General features: G+C 36.1%; 1 protein-coding gene across 1 annotated transcript in view; it reads right to left on the reverse strand.

Moving 5' to 3' along the window:
• Positions 1-2,874: 2,874 nt before the first annotated feature.
• LOC147378210 (proline-rich protein 23C-like) overlaps positions 2,875-27,277 on the reverse strand; it is a 123,170-nt gene continuing 98,767 nt past the window's right edge. Inside the window, exon 3 of the mRNA XM_086323787.1 lies at positions 2,875-2,999. Coding sequence (XP_086179913.1) covers positions 2,875-2,999 — 125 coding nt within the window. The remainder of the gene's footprint in view (positions 3,000-27,277) is intronic.

Here is a 27,277-nt window from a genome sequence, read left to right on the forward strand (position 1 = left end):
GCATGCAGATGCTGGGTGTTCAGTAAAGGAGGGGAGTTTGTCGGGAAGTCATTTAAAACAAATTTAGAAGGGATGTGATAAATTTAACTATTACTACTGCTGTTCAAAATCTTGGTCTTCTTTGCCCACCAAAGTCGAATGAAAAATACAGAGACAGAGTTTGGAGGAAATGGAAAGGTGGCTTTTATTTTCAGCTGGCATAGACAGGGGAACACCGTAGGCTCATGCCTCAAGAACTGTGCCGCACATCCATGAGGAGTCTAGGGGTTGTATTAAGGCAAGGGCTTGCAGTCAGGAATTGGCAATGAGGAACAAAAGTGAAAGGATCTTGATTTCTTCCTTTTGCATTGTTTCAAAGACAGTTATAAACTGGCATTGGTAACCCAGTAATTGTCTGGCACTTTCATGGCTTTACAGCCTTCTTTCTGATATGTAACTACAAGGGGAAGTGTTTTGTAAGGGTAAACACCACATAGGAGATGTATTTAGCATAGAGTCAGAGGATAAAATGTGAATTGTAGCTCTTGCAGAGTTAGGGGACAGAAAAGCAAACTTAGTTACAGGCATGCAAAGTTAGGAGCAGTTAAAGTAAGAAAAACAAAAACAAACTAGAAATGTTCAAGCCTGCTCACTGTTCTCTTTATCTTCTTTTTTCTCAGGAAAGGGAAAGAGAAAACCTCATTCTTCTTTTTTCCTTTTCATAGAAACATTACCACCAACAACACAAAATTAGAGTTAAATTATCAAACTGTGGAAAATTCTTAAAGTGATGGGAATACCAGACCACCTGATGTACCTCCCGAGAAATCTGTATGCAGGTCAGGAAGCAACAGTTAGAACTGTACATGAAACAACAGACTGGTTCCAAATGGGGAAAGGAGTATGTCAAGGCTGTATATTGTCACCTGATTTTTTAACTTATATGCAGATTACATCATGAGAAGCACTGGGCTGGATGAAGCATGACGAATTAAGATTTCTGGGAAAAATATCAATAACCCCAGATACGCAGATGACACCACTCTTATGGCAGAAAGGGAAGAAGAACTAAAGAGCCTCTTGATGAAAGTGAAAGAGGCGAGTGAGAAAGTTGGCTTACAGCTCAACAGTCAAACTAAGTTCATGGCATCCAGTCCCATCACTTCATGGCAATAGAAGGGGAAACAATGGAAACAGTGGCAGACTTTATTTGGAGTGGCTCCAAAATCACTGCAGATGGTGACTGCAGCCATGAAATTACATTTACTCCTTGGAAGGAAAGTTATGACCAACCTAGACAGCATATTAAAAAGCAGAGACATTACTTTGCCAACAAAGATCCATCTAGTCAAAGCTACGTTTTTTCCAGTAGTCATGTATAGATGTGAGAGTTGGACTATTAAGAAAGCTGAGTGCAGAAGAACTGATACTTTTGAGCTGTGGTGTTGGAGGAGACTCTTGAGAGTCCCTTGGACTGCAAGGAAATCCAACCAGTCATCTTAAAGGAAATCACTCCTGAATATTCACTGGGAGGACTGATGCTGAAGCTGAAATTCCAATACTTTGGCCCACCTGATGCGAAGAACTGACTCATTAGAAAAGACCATGATGCTGGGTAAGATTGAAGGAAGGAGGAGAAAGGGATAACAGAAGATGAGATATTTGATGGCATCACTGACTCAATGGACATGAGTTTGAGTAAGCTCTGGGAATTGGTGATGGACAGGGAGGTCTGGCACGCTGCAGTCCATGGGGTCGCAAAGAGTCAGACATGACTGAGGGACTGAATAAGAAATTATTACATTTAACTTCACTTTGCTTTTTATATTTCTAGGGGTGATAATGTAATATTTAATGTATCACTACAGTTTTTTTGAATTGAGGTATAATTTATATATAACATTATATTATTTTTAGGGATGTAACATAATTATTAAATATTTGTATATATTGCAAAAGGACAACCACTCTAAGTCATGTTAACATCTGTCCCCATACATAGTCATAAATATTTTTTGTATGGTTATGACATTTAAGATCTATTCTCTTAGCAACTTTCAAATATGCATTATAGTATATTTGACTATACTCTGGTGGCCTTCTGTGATTCTGTTTTTTAAGGCAAATTTCTTAGGATGGAAAAAAAAGGGAATGGAATGAAAGGAAGGAATAAATTTTTTAAATACTGGGGAAACTATGTTTTTTTACAAGGGTAATCTATTTAAATGATGATTCTGAAATATCTATTATTTTATTGACATACAATGTGTTATATATATATATATACACATATACATATATATGCATACATATACATGTATATGTATATAGTAAAAGCATTAGTAGTTCAGCTTTATCTGACTCTTTGTGACCCCATAGACTGTAGCCCACCAGGCTCTTCTATCCATGGAATTCTCCAAATAAGAATACTGGAGTGGGTTGCCATTCCCTTCTCCAGGGGATCTTCAAGACCCAGGAATTGAATCCAGGTAACCTGCTTCGCAGGCAGATTCTTTACCAGCTGAGCCACAGGCGTGTGTATTATTTTATTAGTTTTAACTAAAGTAACCACAAGGCTGTTCAGAGCCATGTATAATGCAAAGAAAACTGTTCTTTATTCTTCCACAGATATTTATTGAATAGCTATGTGCAGTGCACTGTGCTTGGTATCAAACTGCAGAAGGCTGGCCTCTGGCCACTTTGCCTCATCCTCTGCCTCCAGGACCCTATCCCCCTTTCTCATCTTGGTGAAAGGCACCTCTCTCCTAATGACAAAATTGTATTCTCTTGGCTTGGCAAGGGGGTCCCAGAGTCAAGGTCTGTTGGGCATAGATGCCTTTGGGCTACCTGGAACAGTGGCTCCTGGAGAGATTTAAGGTTGAATCTCCCAGGATATTAAATCCAGCTCAGGTCGCCAATAGGTGTGGACAGAAGGGAGTCCCAGCTTTTCTTCTGCTTGCTCTTTTTGCCTTTGTCCTTATGCTCCTGGATGCACCTTTTTTTGGCCCCACCAGCATATCCTACAAAGAAAATGAAAAGAAAGGAACAGCTAAGTCACAGGTTACACACAAGGTGTGGAGCAACCACTTTTATCCCCAAGTCCTTTCTCATCACATTAGAATGTACCCTGGCCCAGATTCAACAACCAAGTGGAAAATCATCAAAGAAGGGCTATTTTTGTTATGTGCTGTGCTCAGTGGCTCAGTTGTGCCCAAATCTTTGCAACCTCATGTACTATATGCCAGGCTCCTCTGTCCATGGAATTTTCTAGACAAGAATACTGAAGTGGGTTGCTATTTCTTACTCCAGGGAATCTTCTTGACTCAGGAATCAAACCCAAGTCTTTTAAGTCTTCTGCTTTGGCAGATGGATTCTTTACCACTAGCATCACCTGGAAAGCTTATGTTGCTTAATTTATCATCCTTAATTTATACTCAAACACTTGCATAACTTATGTCTTATACTTGTGCTGTATAAAGGCCATGCATTTCAGTTTCATTTACTGAATTTAATGACCAGGATGTACCTGGTACATTGTGCTAAAAGTATTTCATAGACAAGGACTTGCATGCTAATAAAGTCCATCAGTATTTTTGTTTGGACACGTGTTTCTAGTAACTCACATCTTATTCTTCCTTACTCAAATTGATTAAGAATAAAATAGATTGCAGGTTCCAGCCCACATGCTCCTTTCCAAATAGGAAAATCAAAAAGACAGATTATTTAGATGGCTATATAGATTATTTAGATGGCTATATAGATTATTTAGAAATATTAATAGGATAGTTTATTAAGGTTTTTAGTACTTTGTTTCCTATGTTTTATTTTAAGAGTTGTCTTTGGAATCATCATCATTTGAATACAAATTCTTACTCTATCATCTTGGGTAAGTTATTTAAGCTTTATCAGTAACATTTTTCTCATTTATAACTTGTGAGAAACATTGACCTCACGGTATTGTTGTGAGGATTAAATAAAGTAGCAAACTGTGAGCACAATGCTAAAGCTATCCTAGGTGTTCAATAACTACTTTTTCTCCATTCTCCATTCCACCCAGATTCCCAGTGTTCTCATTCAGTTTCACCGGGTGAACTATCCATGACTTGTCCTTGCATGACATGTATTTTTCTTCCTCACATCTCAAATACCTCAACATTTCACATACCCACCAGCATGTTACTCATTTTTTTTTTTTTTGGTAGTTTTGATTCCCCACCCAGCTTATAAATTTCAAGAATATTCGAGACAAGTCTAAGGTAGTTTTTGTTTCTTCAAATTTCTCTCATAATACTATGTACACAAATTGGAAATTTATAAATCTGCTTTTTCTTTTATAATCACTTTCAAAGGCATCAGAGAGATATACCTGAAAAAAAAAAAGTTCATTTTTCAGTGTTTTTAAAGATATCTCAGGGAATAAGAAGATTATCAGGATTACTAGTAGTGCCATGATAATTTTTAAATGATCGTTTTCTCTTTAATTCAGAAGATGGTTGATACGGAATTCAATTATTTTCTTTAGATGCAAGTGGTTATCATAAAAATGCTATTCTATCTCTTTGGACATAATTAACACTCTATCTCAGTTATATTGCCTTTTCCTGAAATGATGTTGTCTAATTTATTGTAAATGTTTAAACTTTACAGCATGTCTAATTGCATTAATTTCCAATCTTCTAAAATATTGAGAATAATAGAGAGTATAGTCTTCAGAGTATGCTAATTATTTTCAATAGAAAAGGATTTTAATTTTATTTTTAATTAAATTAATTTAAATAATTGAAATTGATATTGGGCTCCAGGCTATCAGGAGGAACATTTGTAATCTAAGTCTTCATCAACAGTCTAGATTTGTCACCATAAAAATAGCAGTCAAATAGTCAATGTTCTCATAAAGTGTGAGTAAAAATTAAAATTAAAATGCAAACTCTAACAGTCAGAAAACAGGATATTAAAAGAAAAATGTATACTCAGTATACAAAAATAATATGAAATATATATAAAGGAGAATAAAACCAGCATATGGATAATATTAGAAAGAATTAGTATCTGCATAGAAATCACTTGATAGGAAAATTACAATATATCTCTGAATAATCCAACCAATGGCCAGAATGAAGGGCCCTGAGACAAACCTTCACATAAGCAGGAACTTGATATATGACAGAGGTGGTATTGCAATGACTCTAAAATGATAGTTTCTACAAAAAGTGATACTGGGGTCATTGCATATTTACATTTGGAAGAAAAAGTTATATTAGTCTTTCCTTCCCACTGTCTCTCACTATCATATAAATCAATTTTGTGTTCATCAAAGCCTCTAATATGAAAAGCAATACTTTCAAACTCTTTGCTGCTGCTGCTGCTAAGTCACTTCAGTTGTGGCTGACTCTGTGCGACCCCATAGAAGGCAGCCCACCAGGCTCCCCCGTCCCTGGGATTCTCCAGGCAAGAGTCCTGGAGTGGGGTGCCATTGCCTTCTCCGTTCAAACTCTTTAGAAACAAATATTTGTGGGTATAACCATTACCTTTGAGTATAGAAAGTGTTTTTAAAACAGATACAGAAAAAAAGACAGGAATTGATTGATGTATTTAATTTTATTGAAATTGAAAGAAAAAAGTGTACTCAAATTAACAAACAAGAAAAACATTTATCTAAAACTACCATGAAGAAATGAAAAGTTACAGTTTTGCAGAAGGGCCTATTGTATCTACAATAATAATAATAATAATTTAGTGTTTAAATATAAAATCTTAAATGTTATAAAACAATTTTTATATTTCTATAAACATAGCTTAATATTTACATTAGAAAATGTCAAAAATATAATTTAACAATTGAGAGGAAGAGAAACATGTGGCTACAAACATAAAAATATTTAGGAGCCCACTATTAAATAATGAGAGTTTAAATTATAACTAGATTTTATTTTAAATCACTCATATCGACAAGGGTATCTGTTCAGTCCAGACGAGCTTGTAATGCATAGCATTCTTAGACACTGTGATGAGAAAATACATTTATTAGAACTTTCTGAACAATAATTTTAATAGAATTTATTAGTCACATACACAATATAAAGGTGTATATGTTGATACATGGGACTAATAATCCTCAAAGTCAGGACAGAAATTTTATCTGCAGAAAAAGAAAGCAAATATATATGATGGGAGAGGAATGCCCAGAACTGGTTTTAACAAATGGGTAATGTATTTTTAATTAGGTGTGGGTCATGGGTCAGCTAGTAAAGAATCTGCCTACAATGTGGGAGACCTGGGTTCAATCCTTAGGTTGGGAAGATCCCCTGGAGAAGAAAATGGCACCCACTCCAGTACTCTTACCAGGAAAATCCCATGGACCGAGGAGCCTGACAGGCCACAGTCCATGGGGTTGCAAGAGTTGGACAGGACTTAGGAACTAAACCACCACCACCACCAAGTGTTTGGTTTATCTTTATCATTATTTATATTTCTCTGTATATTGCAAATATTATATGCTAATTTTTACAAAGAGATAATATATGTGGAAAATAAAATGTGTTTTGAGAGAAAGTACTTTTCATGTTAAAAAAATGAACATTTTCAGACAAGTAATGAAGAATGGGAGGGAAAACAATGATTTCCTTAGTAGTTCAAAACACATAATATTGTATTTGTGTGATACTAAATTAAAAACCTGATATGACTTACGTCACAGTTCCTCTTCCTTCAATGCATAGACATTCCAGAAGTGTGCAAAGGAAAACTGAGGAGAAAAAAAAATGCAGGACAGATCATATAAAGAATGTGATAAATACACATTTCCAGTTGCAAAATAAATAAATCACCAGTATAAAATGTACAGTGTGAGGAACATAGTTAATAACTGTATGTATTAGTCGTGTCTGACTCTTTCCAACCCCATGGATTACAGTCTACCAGGCTCCTCTGCCCATGGAATTCTCCAGGCACGAATACTGGAGTAGGTAGCCATTTCCTTGCAGATTCTTTAGCTAAGTAATATCTTTTGGGTGACATATCATATCTAGACTTATCATGGTGATCATTTTGAAGGGTATGGGAAAAAATTTACTATGTTGTGGAACATAATGAACCAACGTAGTGTTGTAGGTCAATTAAACTCCAAAAGCAAACAAATTCATGGAAAACAAGATCTGATTGTGATTACCAAAACAAGAGGTGGGGAAAAGGAATTGGATGTAAGTAGTCAAAAGGTACTACAAACACACACACACATACAAATAAAAAACCACACAAACACACATAAAACCACATAAAACACACACACACAAAATGGTACTACAAACTTCCAGTAACAGAGATGTAATGTAAATGATAACTATAATTAACACTTCTATATCTTATTTATAGAAGTTAGGGTAAATCCTAAAATTTCTTATCATACATGCATATTTTTCTCTTTCTTTAATATTGTATCTATACGAAATGATGAATGTTCACTTAACTTATTTTAATGACGGTTTCATGATGTATGTAATTTGAATCATCAGGCTGTATACCTTAAACTTATACAGTGCTGTGTGCCACTTATACCTCAGTAAAACTGGAAGAAAAAGAAGGAAGGAAGGCAGACAAGGAGGATGGAAGAAAGAGTAAAGACTGAAAGTGATAGTGTCAACAATCGCATATGTATTCTAAAAATAAAATTAGTTTAAATTAAAAGAAGATACTAATCAGCTTTTGCCTAAGCATATTTTCTTTCACTTACTTTTAAAAAATGTATTTATTTTTTAACTGAAGGATAATTGCTTTACAGAATTTTGTTGTTTTTTGTCAAACATCAACATAAATCAGCCATAGATATACATATGTCCCCTCCCTCTTGAACCTCCTTCGTGTCTCCTTCCCCATTCCACTCCTCTAGTTTGGTGCAGAGCTCTTGTTTGAGTTCCCTGAAAAATAGAGCTAATTCCCATGGACTATCTATTTTACATATGGTAATATGTTTTCAAGTTTCTCTCTCCATACATCTCACCCTCTCCTCCCCCTACACCCTGTCCATAAGTCTGTTCTCTGTGTCTGTTTCTCCACTGCTGCCCTGCAAATAAATTCATTGGTACCATCTTTCTAGATTCCATATATATGTGTTAGTATTCTCTTTTTGACTTAATTCACTCTAATTAATTCACCTAAATTCACTAATAAGTTCTAGTTTCACCCATCTAATGAGTCAGACTCATTAGAACTGATTCAAATGTGTTCATTTTCATGGCTGAGTAATATTCCATTGTATATATGTAACCATAGCCTTTTTATCCACTCACCTGTCAGTGGACATCTAGGTTGCTTCCATGTTCTAGCTATTGCAAATAGTGCTGCAATAAACATTGGGGTACATGTGTCTTTTTCAATTTTGATTTCCTCAGGGTGTAGGTTTTCTTTTTCATCAATCAACTTCTTAAAATCAACTGAAAAATAGTATACCAGTTACTTACCAGTTATTTCTCACTCAAAGTCTTTGCTTTTCTCCTCTTTAAGATAGCTAAAATCAGCTTCTGTTTTCCAGATAGCAACAATAACAGACATACCACACTTATGGCTCCTGGATTCAAATCTGCTTTGATATATGACAGAAGTAGTATTGCAAATTATTCTAGCAATTACTCTTTTATGGCAGCCAAGTCATCTCAAGGCACTGAACTTGAGTTTCTCACTCCCTAGAAGAGTGAGATTTAAATCCTAGGTTCCAGGTGACTTTGGAAAATCAGGAAGCTGAAGAAAGAGACCAGAATCAAATTGCTGCCTTCCTTTCCACCAGCTGTGTGATGCTAGAAAAAACATCTTCTCTGTATCCATTTTCTTACCTTAGAGAAGGGCATGGTAACCCACTCTAGTATTCTTGCCTGGAGATTCCCATGGACAGAGGAGTCTGCCAGGCTGTAATCCATGCAATCACGAAGAGTCAGACATGACTGAGTGACTAACACAACACTAATAATTATTGCAAAATCAAGTCTCTCTGGCTGTGAGAACCCTAAATTCTCCTTGTTTATAAATACCTAATAAGCACAACATAAGTGAATGAATATAGATACTTTATCATTTGTGGGTCTTTGACATCCTGGGACTGTCACTACTAAATGAAGTGTTGTATCTTCTTTTGAAATGATTGCTCGTCATCTGTTCTGTTAGTTAGTTCACTTTTGTGTTTTTGTAACATAAATTTGTACACTTAAAATTGTTTTTATAGCAATTTCTATTATTAAGTTATATACTATCTAGAGAAGGCAGGTTTTTAAATGAAAATAAAAGTAACTGCACAACCAAAGTATTTTTCTGAGACCATAAATTCTGTATTTTTTTCCTCAAGATAATGATTCTTTCTGACTTCTGCTGTAACTCTAAGTAATTCCTGGAAAATATTGTTGCTGCCAATGTGTGACTGTGAGTGAAAATTAAATTTAATTTGAACAGGTGAGATTTTGATTTTACTGAACACTGTTTCTTGCACTGCGATATTGTTTGTAATCAATCATTCAATACTTCCTATTGCCAAGTTACTTGAATGATGCTGAAAAACTGAGACCAAAACAGATATGACAGAGCTTCAGAAATCCATGAGTTTAGAGGAAAAGAAAAAACTAAGATATCATGTACTTTTAAGACTGGGAACGAAGTTTCATGTTGGACAGTACAAATGGAAGAGCCAGGGAAGAAAACAGAGCAGGCTCTTGCTTTTGAAGCAGTGAATCTTATCTGTATTTTGCACCCATCAAGACAAAAAGAGGTAAGAAAGAGAAAAAAAAAAAAAAAAAAAAACAATAGTAAACGAGGTGTTTTTGAATTACTTATCTGATTGAACAAATGGAAAATATATAAATCAAATAGAGGATAAAAGCAACTGTACAGATATCAACTTTCTGTTGTTCAGACCAACATTTAAAGTCAGTTCATTTCAGTCGCTCAGTCGTGTTCAACTCTTTGCAACCCCATGAACCGCAGCATGCCAGGCCTCCCTGTCCATTACTAACTGCCAGAGTCTACCCAAACCCAAGCACATCGAGTTGATGATGCCAGCCAAACATCTCATCCTCTGTTGTCCCCTTCTCCTCCTGCCCTCAATCTTTCCCAGCATCAGGGTCTTTTCAAATAAGTCATCACTTCGCATCAGGTAGCCAAAGTATTGGAGTTTCAGCATCAACATCAGTCCTTCCAATGAACACCCAGGACTGATCTCTTTCAGCAAATAGTGGTTGGATCTCCTTGCAGTCCAAGGGACTCTCAAGAGTCTTCTCCAACACTACAGTTCAAAAGCGTCAATTATTCTGTACTCAGTTTTTTTTATAGTCCAACTCTCACATCCATACTTGACTACAGGAAAAACCATAGCCTTGACTAGAAGGACCTTTGTTGACAAAGTAATGTCTCTTTTTTTTTAAATACGCTGTTCAGATTGGTCATAAATTTCCTTCCAAGGAGTAAGTGTCTTTTAATTTCATGGCTGCAATCACCATCTACAGTGATTTTGGAGCCCAGAATAATAAAGTCAGCCACTGTTTCCACTGTTTCCCCATCTATTTGCCATGAGGTGATGGGACCAAATGCCATGATCTTTGTTTTCTAAATGTTGAGCTTTAAGCCAATTTTTTCACTCTCCTCTTTCACTTTCATCAAGAGGCTCTTCAGTTCTTCTTAAGTTTCTGCCATAAGGGTGGTGTCATCTGCATATCTGAGGTTATTGGTATTTCTCCTGGCAATCTTGATTTCAGCTTGTGCTTCTTCCAGCCCAGCGTTTCTCATGATGTACTCTGCATAGAAGTTAAATAAGTATGGTGACAATATACAGCCTTGACGTACTCCTTTTCCTATTTGGAACCAGTCTGTTGTTCCATGTCCAGTTCTAACTGTTGCTTCCTGACCTGCATACAGGTTTCTCAAGAGGCCAGTCAGGTGGTCTGGTATTCCCATCTCTTGAAGAATTTTCCACAGTTTATTTTGATCCACACAATCAAAGGCTTTGGCATAGTCAGTGAAGCAGAAATAGATGTTTTTCTGGAACTCTTGCTTTTTGGATGATCCAGCGGATGTTGGCAATTTGATTTCTGGTTCCTCTACCTTTTCTAAAACCAGCTTGAACATCTGGAAGTTCATGGTTAACATGTTGCTGAAGCCTGGCTTGGAGAATTTTGAGCATTACTTTACTAGTGTGTGAGATGAGTGCAATAGTGCGGTAGTTTGAGCATTCTTTGGCATTGCCTTTCTTAGGGATTGGAATGAAAACTCATATTTTCCAGTCCTGTGGTCACTGTTGAGTTTTCCAAATTTGCTAACATATTGAGTGCAGCACTTCCACAGCCTCATCTTTTAGGATTTTAAATAGCTCAAATGAAATTCCATCATCTCCACTAGCTTTGTTCATACTGATGCTTCCTAAGGCCCACTTGACATCACATTCCAGGATTTCTGGCTCTAGGTGAGTGTGAGTGATCACACCATCATGATTATCTGGTTAGTGAAGATATTTTTTGTACAGTTCTTCTGTGTATTCTTGCCATCTCTTCTTAATATCTTCTGCTTCTGTTAGGTCCATACCATTTCTGCCCTTTATTGAGCCTGTCTTTGCATGAAATGTTCCCTTGGTATCTCTAATTTTCTTGAAGAGATCTCTAGTCTTTCCTATTCTATTATTTTCCTCTATTTCTTTGCATTGATCACTGAGGAATGCTTTCTTATCTCTCCTTGCTATTCTTTGGAACTCTGCATTCAAATGGGTATATCTTTCCTGTTCTCCTTTGCTTTTCACATCTCTTCTTTTCAGAGCTATTTGTAAAGCCTCCTCAGATAGCCATTTTGCTTTTTTGTATTCTTTTTCTTGTGGATGGTCTTGATTCCTATCTCCTGTACAGTGTCATGAATCTCCATCCATAGTTCATCAGGCAATCTGTCTATTAGATCTAGTCCCTTAACTCTATTTCTCACTTCCACTGTATAATTATAAGGGATTTGATTTAGGTCAGTGGAGAAGAAAATGGCAGCCCACTCTAGTATTCTTGCCTGGAAAATCCCACGGATGGAGGAGCCTGGTAGGCTGCAGTCCATGGGGTCGGATAGGACTGAGCGGCTTCACTTTCACTTTCACTTTCATGCATTGGAGAAGGAAATGGCAACCCACTCCAGTGTTCTTGCCTGGAGAATCCCAGGGACAGGGTAGCCTGGTGGGCTGCCATCTGTGGGGTCGAACAGAGTCGGACACGACTGAAGTGACTTAGCTAGCTGAATGGTCTAGTGGTTTTCCCCACTTTCTTCAATTAAGTCTGATTTTGGCAATTTCAAGTCAGACTTTTACAAAGTGTCATGAAAATATTGATATAGATATTAATATGAAAAAATCTTGTAGAAACATTATTGAGATGAAAAATATGAAGGTCATAAAATAAATAGCAAAATGTGTGTAGGGGCGAGGGGCTGATATAACAGAGAATGAGCTAAAAAGAACCCTGCAAAATTGTCAATAGCTGAGTTGTGAGATTTAACAGAGAATCCCAGAGAATTTATCAGACAAGTGTGTGTGTGTGTGTGTTTGCACATGCACATGTGTGTATGTATGAAAACAGAGGAAACAGAGAGAATAAAATAAAATTTAACAGAGAATAAATAAAATTCCATAACATATCAATATTTGTTAGGTACAAATGAGACTTCAGAGTAGAGAGAGTAAATAAGAGGATATATTTTTAAAAATGCGTTTTTTAATTCTATAGACCTGAAGAGAAAACATAAGTCCTTAGATGTTCATTGACAACCCAAGATAAGAAAAATAGATTTAAAATGACTCATAATTTGTCATATCACAATAAAATTCTGGAACTCAAAAATGTTTTCTCACTGGAAGTTCCAAGGGATAGCTTGATGCTAGAAATAGCTATTAAATGAATAATCAACAGATAGACAAGTGAATTCTCACTAGTAATCTTAGGTTTAAGATTCTTAAAGAATAGATTTATATTTCTGAAGTAACTAGAATTTTACACTCAATCAAACTAATATTCAACTATGAGCAGTAAAAGAAAAACTTTTAAAGCATGCCCATTTCTTATCCAACACCCCTATCTGAAAGAATTGCTAAAAGGCACACTAAAAAAGAAAAAAATAAAGGAGCAATAACCCTAAGGGAGAAAGTATATAAGCAATAATGAGCAGCGATGTAACTTATATAATTTATACTTGAGCTTAAATGAGTAGTTTATTAAGGAAAAATGGCAACAACTTTTTAATGAAAAGGTGATTTCTTTGGGATTTCAATATAGAATAACTTTTCAGCTCATTGATGCAGAAAATAGCAGGAGGCAGGAGAAAAAGGAAAAGAAATGCCAAGATTCTTTATTTATATGATAAAAATATAAAGAAAATTATTAACATAAGGCATTGCACAGAAAGATCAAAGCTTAAATATACATGTTAAAATTTCAAGTGCAACAATTTGAAAATTATTGAAATGTCAAATTTCAAGCTATTAGAGAAAAAAATGGAACTAAGAAAACTACATGAATTTATCAAAAGATAAGAACAATTTTTTTAAGCAAAGAAAGTAGGAAGGAAAAAAAACTAAATTGTCAAGAAATAGCCTAGACATCTCAGTAAACACAAATGAAATGAATTTTTACAAAAATTAACAATTTATGTGCTTAGTCTCAAGAAAGGTTTGAAAACATGATCTTATTTTCTGTTTAAGAGATTTATACTTAGAAGAAAATAACTTCTAAAAGTTGGTAATGAAGAAACAGAAAACGTGTCTATCAGATATACTTTAAAAAACAATCAAGTGTTGTATTATTAATATTGAAGCAAAGAGAATATTAAATAAATATGCTTAAGAGGTGGAGAAGGCAGTAGCAACCCACTCCAGTACTCTTGTCTGGAAAATCCCATGGATGGAGGAGCCCGGTGGGCTGCAGTCCATGGGGTCGCTAAGAGTCGGACACGACTGAGCGACTTCACTTTCACTTTTCACTTTCATGCATTGGAGAAAGAAATGGCAACCCACTCCAGTGTTCTTGCCTGGAGAATCCTTGATATGGGGCAGCCTGATGGGCTGTTGTCTATGGGGTCACAGAGAGTCGGACACGACTTAGCAGCAGCAGCAACATGCTTAAGAAGACAACAGTTATCTTTTATAATTGATACAATCCATAACTCTTCAAAAGGTGCATTCAGTCATTCATTCTATCACATTGAAAACCTACATTCTATCAGGCATATTTTAGTCTCCAGAAGGCAAGTGGTTAACAGATCCTAGCTGGAAGATATCCAGCAAATTTCACAGGACTAAAATAAAACAGGTTGCCTTACACTGAGATGGCAGAAACTACTGGAAGAACAGATGGTGGTGATGACGTGTTAGAGTCTGAGAGTCTGTTTGGGGTATACATCTTTTTAGTTGTCTGGTAGAAAAGAAATGTCATAAAAAGTTCTTTCTGTGAGTCTTAGGGTCAGGGTGAAATCCAGTTTGGAGCTATAAATATTAAAATCCATAGAATAGAAATTGGGCCTGCCAGGTGGTGTTAGTGGTAAAGAACCTACCTGCCAATGCAGGAGACCCAAGAGACATGGGTTCAACCCCTGGGTCAGGAAGATCCCTTAGAGAAGGGCATGGCAACCTACTCCAGTGTTCTCGCCTGGAGAATCCTAAGGACAGAGGAACCTGGTGAGCTATAGTCCATAGGGTCACAAAGAGTCAGACACAACTGAAGTGACTGAGCATGAGCAGTGTAGAAATTGCATTTCAAAACACATGACAATGGTATTTGGTAAGTGTATATTTGTAAATGAAAACAAACAAAATACAAGAAACCCAAGGACCAAGCCCGTGGTAATTCTAACATCATTAGAGCACGTGAGGGAAAACTGAAAAAATTGAACACAAATTGTCATAGCATATAAGGGAAACTGGGATAATGCTGATAATCAGGAATACAAGTTACAAATGTGTTCTAGAGATGAGAGAGGCAAATGCGGTTGACAGATTCAGCAAGATGAAGACTAAGAATTGACTCTGTGTTACTTGGTAGTTAAGAATTCATTGCTGACTTTGTATGGGCAATTTTGGTAGAATAATAGGAGCGGTGTTCTAACTGGAAGGAGCTTAAGGAATAACATGAAAAAAAAATTAGAATAAATGAGTTTAGGTGTCATTTAGCCACTACGTCATGTCCAACTCTTTGCAACCCTATGGATTACAGAATGGAAGTCTTCCCTGTCCTCCACCATCTCCCAGAGTTCACTCAAGTTTGCTCATCTATAATGAGTTTAAATGAGTCTTGTAATAAAGCTTTTCGTAACAAGGGGAAAAAGTTTTATATATAAATAAGGGAAACAAGATATAGAGATTGTGGGTTGTTTTTGTTGTGTTAAGGTAGAAGAAAAAGCAACAGGTTTATATACTTAGATAACTCATATGCATAAATATAATAAATAAAAGAGCAAAAGCTGATTGGTCAATGTACTTCAGGAAATTTGTGAGAATAAGATCTATTTACACAACTGAAAGTGTAGCCTCTGACTAGAAATGTGGACTCTATTTGCAATGAACCAGTAGTATGCCTATCACCATAAATACAATGAAGTGGGTTTATATGATGATGACACCTTATGGACATTCTTTTTTAAGTGCTATAAAAGAAGATGGAAAATAAATGCCTCAATCATGCTTTTCCCCTTTTTGAATCACCTGCCAATAGATTTCACACCATTGGCCAGAGCTATCAGAAGACAACAGGCAAAGGAAGTATTGGAGATGGAGAATTCTCCCGGGTAGTCATTTCAGTGGTTTCCTGTGGCACAGAGCATAATGGATAAGAATGAAGACTGGATCTAGAGAGACATATGGAAGATATCCAGCATAAAATTTAATAGATTATGAAACAGCAGATAAAAAAATAGAACTTATACCTACTGATAAAAATGGTTTCTAAAAAAAATTTGTTTTTTCAATTCAGAACTTACAACCTGTTTATCTTTATGCACAAAGGGACCATACAGTCCTAAATTTACATACATACCCATGATGGTCAATTTTATAAATCAATTTGACCAGGCTAAGTGTTGCCCAGAGGGCTGGGAAAATGTTATTTCTGGCCATGTCTCTGAGGGTGTGGCTCTTGAGAAATTAGCATTTGAGTCATAGGCTGATACAGATTAGCTCTCACCAATGGGTCAGGCATCATCCAATCTGCTGAAAGCTCCAATTGAACTAAAGGCAGTTGAATGCTGAATTCTCTCTCTTCTTGAACTGGAACATCTATCTTCTGCTTTCAGATTTCAAAGCTCACGGACCTCTGGCCTTCACTCTGGGACTTCCAGCAATGACCCCTAGGATTCTCAAACCTTCAGACTTGGACTTACCTATACCATTGTATTTTCTGGTTCTCTAGCTTGCATGGGGCATATTGTGGGACTTCTCAGCCTGCATAATCACATGATCCAGTTTCCATAGTATTAAGGTTGATACAAATGTAATTGCAGTTTTTCATTGTTAAAATTTGCCATGTGGTATTGGAATACATTCTTAAATAAATGTGGTTATGTTATACATTATTTTAATGTGCATTTCTCACTTTATTTTTTTTGTCAATGACTTATTACTTGTTGTTTATTTGATATTTATTGAAATGATGTTAGACAAAAAACAAATTCAAGCGATTTTCTTAATCGATATCAAAATGGGTTGTAAAGCAGTGGAGACAACTTACAACATCAACAACGCATTTGGCCCAGTGACTGCTAAGGAACATACAATGCTGTGGTGGTTCAAGAAGTTCTGCAAAGGAGACCAGAAACTTGAAGATGAGGCATGCAGTGGCCAGTCATAGAAAGTTGACAACAACCAGTTGAGAGCATTCATCCAAGCGGATCCTCTTACAACTACATAAGAAGTTGCAGAAGAATTCATTGGCATCCATTCTACAGTCCTTTCACATTTGAAGCAAACTGGAAAGGTGAAAGAGCTCTATAAGTGGGTGTCTCATGAGCTGATCAAAACTCAAAAAAGTCGTCATTTTGAAGTATCATCTTCTCTCATTCTGTGCAACAACAATGAATCATTTCTTGATCGGATTGTGATGTGCATTAAAAAGTGGATTTTATATGACAACAGGCAACCACCCGCTCAGTGGTTGGACTACAAGAAGCTCCAAAGCACTTTCCAAAGCCAAACTTGCACCAAAAAAAGTGATGGTCACTTCTGGTCTGCTGCCAATCTGATCCATGAACCCTTTATAAATCCCAGCAAAATCATTATATCTGAGAAGTATGTTCAGCAAATCTATGAGGTGCACCAAAAACTGCAATGCCTACAGCCATCATTGGTCAACAGAAAGGGCCCAATTCTTCTCTGAGATAATGCCTGACTGCATGTTGCACAACCTACACTTCAAAGTTAAACAAATTGGGTTACAAAATTTTGCCTCATCTGTCATATTCAACTGATTTCTTGCCAAATGACTACCACTTTTTCAAGCATCTCGACAACTTTTTGCAGGGAAAACGCTTCCACAACCATCATGATGCAGAAAATGCTTTCCAAGTGTTCATTGAAACCTGAAGTATGGATTTTTATGCTACAGAAATAAACAAACTTATTTTCTCATTGGAAAATATGTGTTGTTTGTAATGGTTCCTATTTTGATTAATAAAGAAGTACCTGAGCCTAGTTATAATGATTTTAAATTCATGGTCTGAAACCACAATTACATTTGCACTAACCTAATATTTTTTCTTATATATTGATATATATCCTATTCATTCTATTTTCCTGAAGAACCCTAATATGATATTTATTTTAGTGCATTAAAAATAATCTAGAAGTAAATATGGTAAATTGCTAGCAGGGGTTATTATTCATGTGAATACTTGTTAACAGATATGGGCAGAAACACAAGGAGAGAGTTTTTACTCATTTGTACTTTAAATTTTAAAGCGAACATATATTCTTGTGCCAGATTAATTATAATTTTAAATTTTTAAGTAAAAAAAAATCAATTCTACAATTTTATAGAGTAATTCGGCAAAGGTGAGTGTGGCAGACAAGTTTATATTATGATATACAATAATTTCTCTTCTAATATATAAAATACATAGAATCAGAATGAGAAAAACACAATTGAAGGTTATTTCCTTAGCTTAAGTGAGTCATTTATCAATTTTTAATTATGCAATTATATCAGTTTGTAATTATTTTTCATAATATTACTGTAAATAGTATTTTTATATCAATGTACATTCACATGGATTCATCAGTATTTTTTCTGGTGGAAACCAAAAATAATTTTCTCTGTCTTGCCAATAGAAAATAAAAATTGAGGTGCAGAAACACCAGTGACTTTCTCCAAATAGTCATGGTGATTTATTGACAGAATATAAAATAGAACACATTTCTCCAAGTTTTGGCCTGGAGACCTCTACTCTATATCACTTGATAATCAAGGGTTTTGCCATAAGGGAAAATTATGCATAGATACCATATTTATGGCTTTATTACTTTAGAATCTACTTCTAACCTCTGCTGCTGCTAGGGAAGTTGAAAAATTTGCTTTGTTTCTACAGGAAATTCTGCAATAATCTAAGCTTACGGTCCCCAAGCTCTGTGACAAGTTTCCCCACGGAATTATGGTGAACTCACAGGGAAGCTAAAGGATATTTTAAATTTTCATGGAAAGCGTAATGATGCTATACGTATGATGACACTGACTGAAGAATTATCGCTAAGTACTGTAGTTTCTACATTAGATCAAGTATCATATACTTCAATGTCATAGTTTTCAAAGCCATCTTTTGTTGTTTATTATGAGAATAAGCAAGTACTGCATGAAAATTAACCAGGAATAGGAAATGAGGGTGACTTTAACCCATCTGATTCTGAGGTTTGAGAAGTAGTACAGTGACAAACAAGCACATACATTCCTTTAGTAAGCAGTAGCATTTAATTACAGTTAATTTCTTCTATTTATTTGTACTATTTTTTTTCAAATGGCTGTGATTTTATAGTATAAATATTCACTAAGTTGTTTGGGGAGAAGGCAATGGCACCCCACTCCAGAACTCTTGCCTGGAAAATCCCATGGATGGAGGAGCCTGGTAGGCTGCAGTCCATGGGGTCGCTAAGACATGACTGAGCGACTTCACTTTCACTTTTCACTTTCCTGCATTGGAGAAGGAAATGGCAACCCACTCAGTGTTCTTGCCCGGAGAATCCCAGGGATCGGGGAGCCTGGTGGGCTGTCATCTATGGGGTTGCACAGAGTCGGACAAGACTGAAGCCACTTAGCAGCAGCAGCAGCAAGTTGTTTGGACCTTAGTAAAAAGGACTTTCAGTTATTTCCTTTGGCTTTTGATCACTATTTTAAAAAAATGAGATACTAAGAGCAACTTGAACAGAAAATGTTTGGAAATCTCTAATCTAAAAAGTCAAATTTATGATTATTACAAAAGTTCCAGGCACAAAATTTTTAAGTGCAAGTCTTATTCATTACCTTCTAACTCCAAATTCTTCTTCTTCAACTCTAGATTATCAAAATCATTCCACTCTTTTACTGTCTTTTATTGTTTTGGATGGGAAAAGATTTAATTTACATGTTCTCCTTTTTCATGAATGTGTATCTAAATGAACTATTTCAGGACTTTTCATGGATTGTAGATAAGGAGAAATAATCTTGCAAGATTATTTCCCTAATTTTTTCATCACTTTTGCCTCATTTGACAAAAAAAAAAGCAAATTAATATTCATAGTCTAGCAGAAAGCAGGTGTAAGGCATTAGACTAGTTAATTACTACCATGAAGTTAGACTAGTTAATACAATGAACACAAATATAAACAGATGTGGAAAGCAAAAGGCAATCACTTCATATTGCAATACAGATTTCTAGACTAGAAATCTGCCACCATCTGGTTATATCAACATAAGCAACTTCATCTTCCAGGCCTCCGTTTTTTCTTCCAAAAAAAGAATGTTTATTCACTTATCAATCTAGCAATAATGTATAAGTATACAGACTATTTTGAAGAACTTAAGGAAAAATAATACATACTCTCAGTTGCTACATGATTCACTAGATCATTTTAGCACATACAGTTACTTCTTATTTTAGAATCAATGAAGATTCCAGAAAAATTCAATCTCACTATCTTAGCACATTTATCTTAGCCTTTTATGAATTGGCCATTACTTATTTTTGCAGATTTATCTTCTACTGCAAACCACATTGAATTTTTAACAATTTATATTAATGTTTTATATGATTCCATTTCCCATGACTTGAATTAATTTAATAATTGATTTTTAATATGTATTTTAATAAAATTCAACAATGCCTGGAGAAATGTATTAGGAATGCGGGGAGTGGAAATGTTCTAGGAAATTCAAACGAATAAGAATAAATTCTATGAGAAAATCTTATAAGAAAAAAAATGGTATCTGAATTAAACAAAAGAGCATGAAGAAAAAGGAGAGCAGGAGAGATTACATAAGGGTTTTGTAAGTAGTGGGAGAACACAGGCACTTTCTGCTTTTAAGAGTTTGGTTTTGGTTTCTCCCTGCTTACTCTGCCTTTTTTGATCTAGTTTATAATCTCTTCACTTCTTCAAAGCTATGAAAATTTACTAGATACGGGCAAAGTGGTCTTGAGCACAAAGAGAATCTTCTGTTCTGAGAATTCACCATAGTAGCCAGTTTTCTTCTCCTTATTACCGTTCCCATGATTATCTCTTCACCAGGGATGATTGCTGGCATTATTACCAACTGGGGTGGATAACACTAGTAGAAGCAGTGCTGGATACTTTCCATTTGCCATACCACCCTTTGCCCTTCTCCTGCCTGCTGTCTGATCACAGAAGTACAGTCAAAAGAAATGAGTGATGGGAGAGTTGCCTTATTGTGTGCTATCAATTGGTTTTGCCATCTATGGAACATGGCTTCTGTTGAGAACCTTAACTATTAAACTTCCTCTATGGGGTTGTCTTCTTGTCATCTCTCCAAGTAGAGGTGGTAACAGCTCTACTCTTATTAGCTTTAAGTTTTTATACTTTGTTCTGTGGTATTACATAATTGGGTTTCCCTCGAGGCTCAGTGGTAAAGAATCTGCCTGCCTATGAGAGAGACAGAGGAGATGTGGATTCCATCCCTGGGTTGGGAAGATTCCCTGGAGAAGGAAAATGGCAAACCACTCCATTACTCTTGTATAGGAAATCCCAGGGACAGAGGAGTCTGGTGGACTACAGTCCATGGGGTCTCAAAAGAATCGGACATAATTTAATGACTAAACAACAACTACTACTAAATTACTGATGTAAAAAGTAAAGGAAGAATCTTGCAGTTTCAGTTCTGATATATAAAGAGCTTGGCAGTAGTATGGGCCTAACAGAAGCAGAATATATTAAGAGGTGGCAAGAATACACAGAAGAACTGTACAAAAAAGATCTTCACGACCCATATAATCTCGATGGTGTGATCACTCACACTCACCTAGAGCCAGACATCCTGGAATGTGAAGTCAAGTGGGCTGTAGAAAGCATCAGTACAAACAAAGCTAGTGGAGATGATGGAATTCCAGTGAGCTCTTTCAAATCCTAAAAGATGAGGCCGTGGAAGTGCTGCACTCAATATGTCAGCAAATTTGGAAAACTCAGCAGTGGCCAGAGGACTGGAAAAGGTCCGTTTTCATTCCAATCCCAAAGAAAGGCAGTGCCAAAGAATGCTCAAACTATCGCACTATTGCATTCATCTCACATGCTAGTAAAGTAATGCTCAAAATTCTCCAAGCCAGTCTTCAGCAATACGTGAACCATGAACTTCCAGATGTTCAAGCTGGTTTTAGAAAAGGCAGAGGAACCAGAGATCAAATTGCCAACATCCACTGAACCATCAAAAAAGCAAGAGTTCCAGAAAAACATCTATTTCTGCTTCATTGACTATGCCAAAGCCCTTGATTGTGTGGATCACAATAAACTGTGGAAAATTCTTCAAGAGATGGGAATACCAGACCACCTGACCTGTCTCTTGAGAAATCTGTATGCTGGTCAACAAGCAACAGTTAGAACTGGACATGAAATAACAGACTGGTTCCAAATAGGAAGAGGAGTACGTCAAGGCTGTATATTGTCACCCTGCTTATTTAACTTATATCCAGAGTACATCATGAGAAACGCTCGGCTGGAGGAAGCACAAGCTGGAATCAAGATTGCAAGGAAAAATATCAATAATCTCAGATATGCAGATGACACCATGCTTATGGCAGAAAGTGAAGAGGAACTGAAGTGCCTCTTGTTGAAAGTTAAAGAAAGAGGAGAGTGAAAAAGTTGGCTTAAAACTCAACATTCAGGAAACGAAGATCATGGCATCTGGTCCCATTACTTCATGGCAAATAGATGGGGAAACATTGGAAACAGTGGCAGACTTTATTTTTGGGCTCCAAAATCGCTGCAGATTGTGTTTGCAGCCATGAAATTAAAAGACACTTACTCCTTGGAAGGAAAGTTATGACCAACCTGGACAGCATATTAAAAAGCAGAGACATTACTTTGTCAACAAAGGTCTGTCTAGTCAAGGCTATGGTTTTTCCAGTAGCCATGTATGGATGTGAGAGTCGGACTATAAAGAAAGCTGAGCACCGAAGAATTGATGCTTTTGAACTGTGGTTTTGGAGAAGATTCTTGAGAGTCCCTTCGACTGCAAGTAGATTCAACAAATCCATCCTAAAGGAGACCAGTCCTGAGTGTTCATTGGAAGGACTTATGTTGAAGCTGAAACTCCAAAACTTTGGCCACCTGACTCATTTGAAAAGACCCTGATGCTGGTGAAGATCTAAGGCAGGAGAAGATGGGGACAACAGAGGACGAGATGGTTGGATAGCACCACCGACTCAGTGGACATGAGTTTGGGTAAACTCTAGGACTTGGTGATGGACAGGGAGGCCTAGTGTGCTGCAGTCCATGGGGTCACAAAGAGTTGGACACGACTGAGCAACTGAACTGAACTGAACTGGAAGTTGTCACCACCATTGTTATAACAGGAAAACAGAAAATTTTGAAATTGTTGTTGTTGTTGTTTAGTAGCCAAGTCATGTTTGACTCTTTGCAACACTATGAACTGCTGCTTAATAGTGCACTATGCCAGGCTTCCCTGTCCTTCACTATCTCCCAGAGTTTACTCAGACTCATGCCCATTGAGTCGGTGATGCCATCCAACCATCTCATCCTCTGTCATCCCCTTCTCCTCTTGCCCGCAATTTTTCCCCAGTATCAACCAGAGCCAAGAGCTGCTTATCTGGAACAGAAGTCACTAAATAAAAAAGCTAGTGGGAGAACTCATATATTAATTTTCAATAATTGCTGGATGCTGAATATGGGCTATTGAGAATGAGAAATGGCTGGGGTTTCAGTCTTAGACACTCCCATATTTTGTGGGTTTTACATCCATGAACCCCATCTGCTTTTTATGATGAAGAAATGAAAAAAAAAAAAAAAAGTACCCTCTGGGCTCTGGCTGAGGGAAGAAGAATAATCATTATTTTTAAATGTTTAGAGCATTCCCCGTAACAAATAACTACTGTCTAGGGAAAAAACATATCATCAGTGTTTTTTTTTTTTTTTTTCTGATGGAGAAAAGCAATTCTCCATGCCAAGTCCCTATATCTTTACTTTATTGTCTAAGTGTCAAGTTCTACTGCTGTAGAAACACTGGTGAAAGTCTCAGTCCTGATATACACACCCACTGAAAGACTCAGATTTAATCATGAGATTGTAGAATGCTTCTGTCCTCCCCTCCCTCTGATCTCCACACACATATGATCTCCATACCAACAGGACTTGAGTATAATAATAGTACGTTATAGCTAAAAGAGCTGCAAGACCCAGAATCTCTGGGGAGGAGTTCTTAGGAAGACCAAAGTCAGTGGCAGGGATACAAAAAAGATATCAGAAGAATCTGAAGCTTCTGGAATGTAGAATTATGTAAAACATTAAGCACAGCCCAATTTTTTTGTCAGGTTAACATATATCCTCACTTTAAAGGCCTATTTACCACATTTTCTACTACCCAATACAAGATATTTGACCTGTAACAACAACAAAAATTTTATAAAGCATGCCTGGTAGTACATTTTTTAAAAAGGGGAAAACAATAGTATAAATAGATAAGGCCAGCATCCAAACTAGAGTCAGATTTTATTATATATTATGTATGTGTGTGTATATATATATATATATACATTCAAATATTCAAATTGCCAGACAGGAAATATAAAATAATTATAATCAATATATTAAGGATTCTAATGAAAAAGTAGACACTATTCAAAAACATACAGGGAGAGGTAAGCAGGAGGTGAAATTCTAAAATGAATCAAAATATTATACAAAAAAAGGGGTAATGTAAACTAAGAATGTTTTCAAGGCAAGAATCAGATGTCTTGAGGATAGTTCAACAGTAACTTTCCAAAAATAATGAATTTCAAAAGCTGTTGCTGCTGCTGCTGCTAAATCACTTCAGTCGTGTCCGACTCTGTGCGACCCCATAGACGGCAGCCCACCAGGCTCCCCCGTCCCTGGGATTCTCCAGGCAAGAACACTGGAGTGGGTTGCCATTTCCTTCTCCAATGCATGAAAGTGAAAAGTGAAAGTGAAGTCGCTGAGTCGTGTCCGACTCTAGCGACCCCATGGACTGCAGCCTACTAGGCTTCTCCATCCATGGGACTTTCCAGGCAAGAGTACTGGAGTGGGGTGCCATTGCCTTCTCCATCAAAAGCTGTCATGTGCACGTAATTCAAACACCAGAGGAAAGAGAACTTTTGTGACTCTTTGGGACCCTATGGACTGTACCCAGGGACCAAATATAGGTCTCCTGCACTGCAGGCAGATTCTTTATCATCTGAGCTACCATACTGTCACAAATGAAAGTGAAAGTGTTAGTCGCTCAGTTGCGTCAGACTCTTTGTGACCCCATGACTGTAACCCTGCTGGGTTCCTCCATCCATGGGATTTTCCAGACAAGAATACTAGAGTAGGCTGCCAGGGGATCTTCCTGACCCAGGTTTCCTGCATTGTAGGCAGACTCTTTACCATCTGAGCCACCAGAGAAACACAAAGAGAGAATACAGGAAAGAAATACCTGAAGTTAATAAAGGCTAGGAACTTTCCAAAATTAATTACAGACACTAAATCACAGATCCTATACGCTTAGAGAACAGCTAGAAGTATAAATACAAAACAAATGAACAAATCAGACTCAAGCCTACTATATTTAGCAAATTATCCTTCACAGATGAAGGAAACATAAAATCACTGTCACATACATGTGCACACATGTGTGCACACGCATCCACACACATCATCTCTAGAACTTTTTTGCAAAATGTATTAAATGAAATGCTTTGGACAGGAAAAAAATAATGTAGAGCCGGAACTTGGATCTACATAAAGAAAAGGAAAATGTCAGAAAAAGAATGAGTAAAATATTTTATTTTTCTTACACATAATAGATCTGAAACATACTTGTGTTAAATAATAATAGCATCAATGTATTATTAGTTGATTATAAAATAGGAATAAGTAAAATGAATGACAAAAATGTCATAAGGAAGGAGAAACTGGGTCTACTTATTATAAGTTAACTCTATTACATATTTGAAGATAAATTTAGATTATTTAAAAATACATCTTGGAAATTCTAGAGCAACCAATAAGACAAATTTAAAAAGAAACAGTTAATAAAGGAGATAAAAGACTTAAAAATGAGATAAAATGTAACCATGTTAAATTATCAATTATATCCAGACAGAAAAATATAGAAGTAGATGGAAAGTTTACTTCCAAACCAAAAGCAACAAATGAAAAATAGGTACAAACATACTAGATGTTAATCCAATTAACATGGATGGGAATTCAACTAGCACAGCAGATGTTAACCCAATTATACAAATAATTAACTACATAAATTTATTCAAGATGAAACATATAATCTGAATAGATCTTTATATGTTATAGTAACATTTGAAAAAGAATTTACCAAGTCTAGATGGTTCCTTTGGCAAATGATATCAAACTTTAAGGAAAAGTAATACCAAACTTCTACAATATGTTCCAAAAAAAAAGAGGCAAGGAGATAGTTTTTAACTCATTGTAGAGGACCATTACTTTATTACACAAATCAGACAAAGATATTATAAGAAGACTACAGACCAATATTTGTTAAGAACATAGATGTAATATTTGTTTCTCCACCAAGTATTAGCAAATTGAATCCAATGATGTATAAAAAGAATTATACGCCATGACTAAGTGGAATTTATTCCAGATGTGCAAAATTGGTTCAAAATTCAAAGTCAATTAATGTAATTCATCATATCAACAAGCTAAAGAAAAAACAGCAACCATATTAATTGCATACTGTTAGGCTTCCCTGGTGGCCCAGACAGTATAAAAAAATCTACCTGCAATGTAGGAGACCCAGATTCAATCCCTGGGCTGGGAAGATCCCATGGAGAAGAAAATGGCTACCTACTCCAGTATTTTTGCCAGGAGAATTCCATGGACAGAGGAGTCCATGGGGTCACAAAAAGTTGGACATGACTGAGCAAATAGCACTTTTGCTTTCATATTAATTGATGGAGAAAAAGTACTTGAAAAAAAGTCCAACATTCATTCATGACCTCCCATCCCCCCCAAAAAGAAAACATCAGAAAGCTACTAGGAGAACACAACTTTCTCAACTTGGCAAAGAACACCAAAAGAAAATATACAACCAACAGTGTATTTAGAAGTTGAAACAACACTTTCTTGCAAGATCTAAACAAGCAAGGCTGTTGTCTCTTTCCACTCCTAGTCAACATTGTACTGGAAATTGTAAAAAATTCAGTAAATCAGAAAAGGAAATGCAAGTTATGCACATTAGAAAGGAAGAAATAAAACTGTCTTTATTTACAGTTGACATACTTATCTATGTAGAAGAGCCCAGTGAATCAAAAAACTTTTAAAACTAAATAGCGATTATAGCAAGCTCATATGACAAAAGGTTAATACCAGAGAAATAAATTGCTTTTATAACATCAAAAAAACAACTGGAATTTGAAATAAAAAAAAAAAAAACTTTTACAAAATAACCAAAATGAAATGTTTAGCTGTAAGTCTAAAAAAAAAAAGTATATAATATTTAAATTAAAAAGTCCAAAACTTTTATGAAAGAAATCATAAAATATTTTTAATGAGAAGAGAAAGCCACAAAATTTTATTTCTACATAAATTGATACACAGGTTTAGCACAATTTGTATTGAAATCTCAGATTTTTTAAA

This window comes from Bos grunniens, chromosome 2 (assembly GCF_055505025.1).
Source record: "Bos grunniens cultivar Pamir isolate PY7600 chromosome 2, Bosgru_T2T1.0, whole genome shotgun sequence".
In the NCBI taxonomy this organism is placed as follows: Eukaryota; Metazoa; Chordata; class Mammalia; order Artiodactyla; family Bovidae; genus Bos; species Bos grunniens.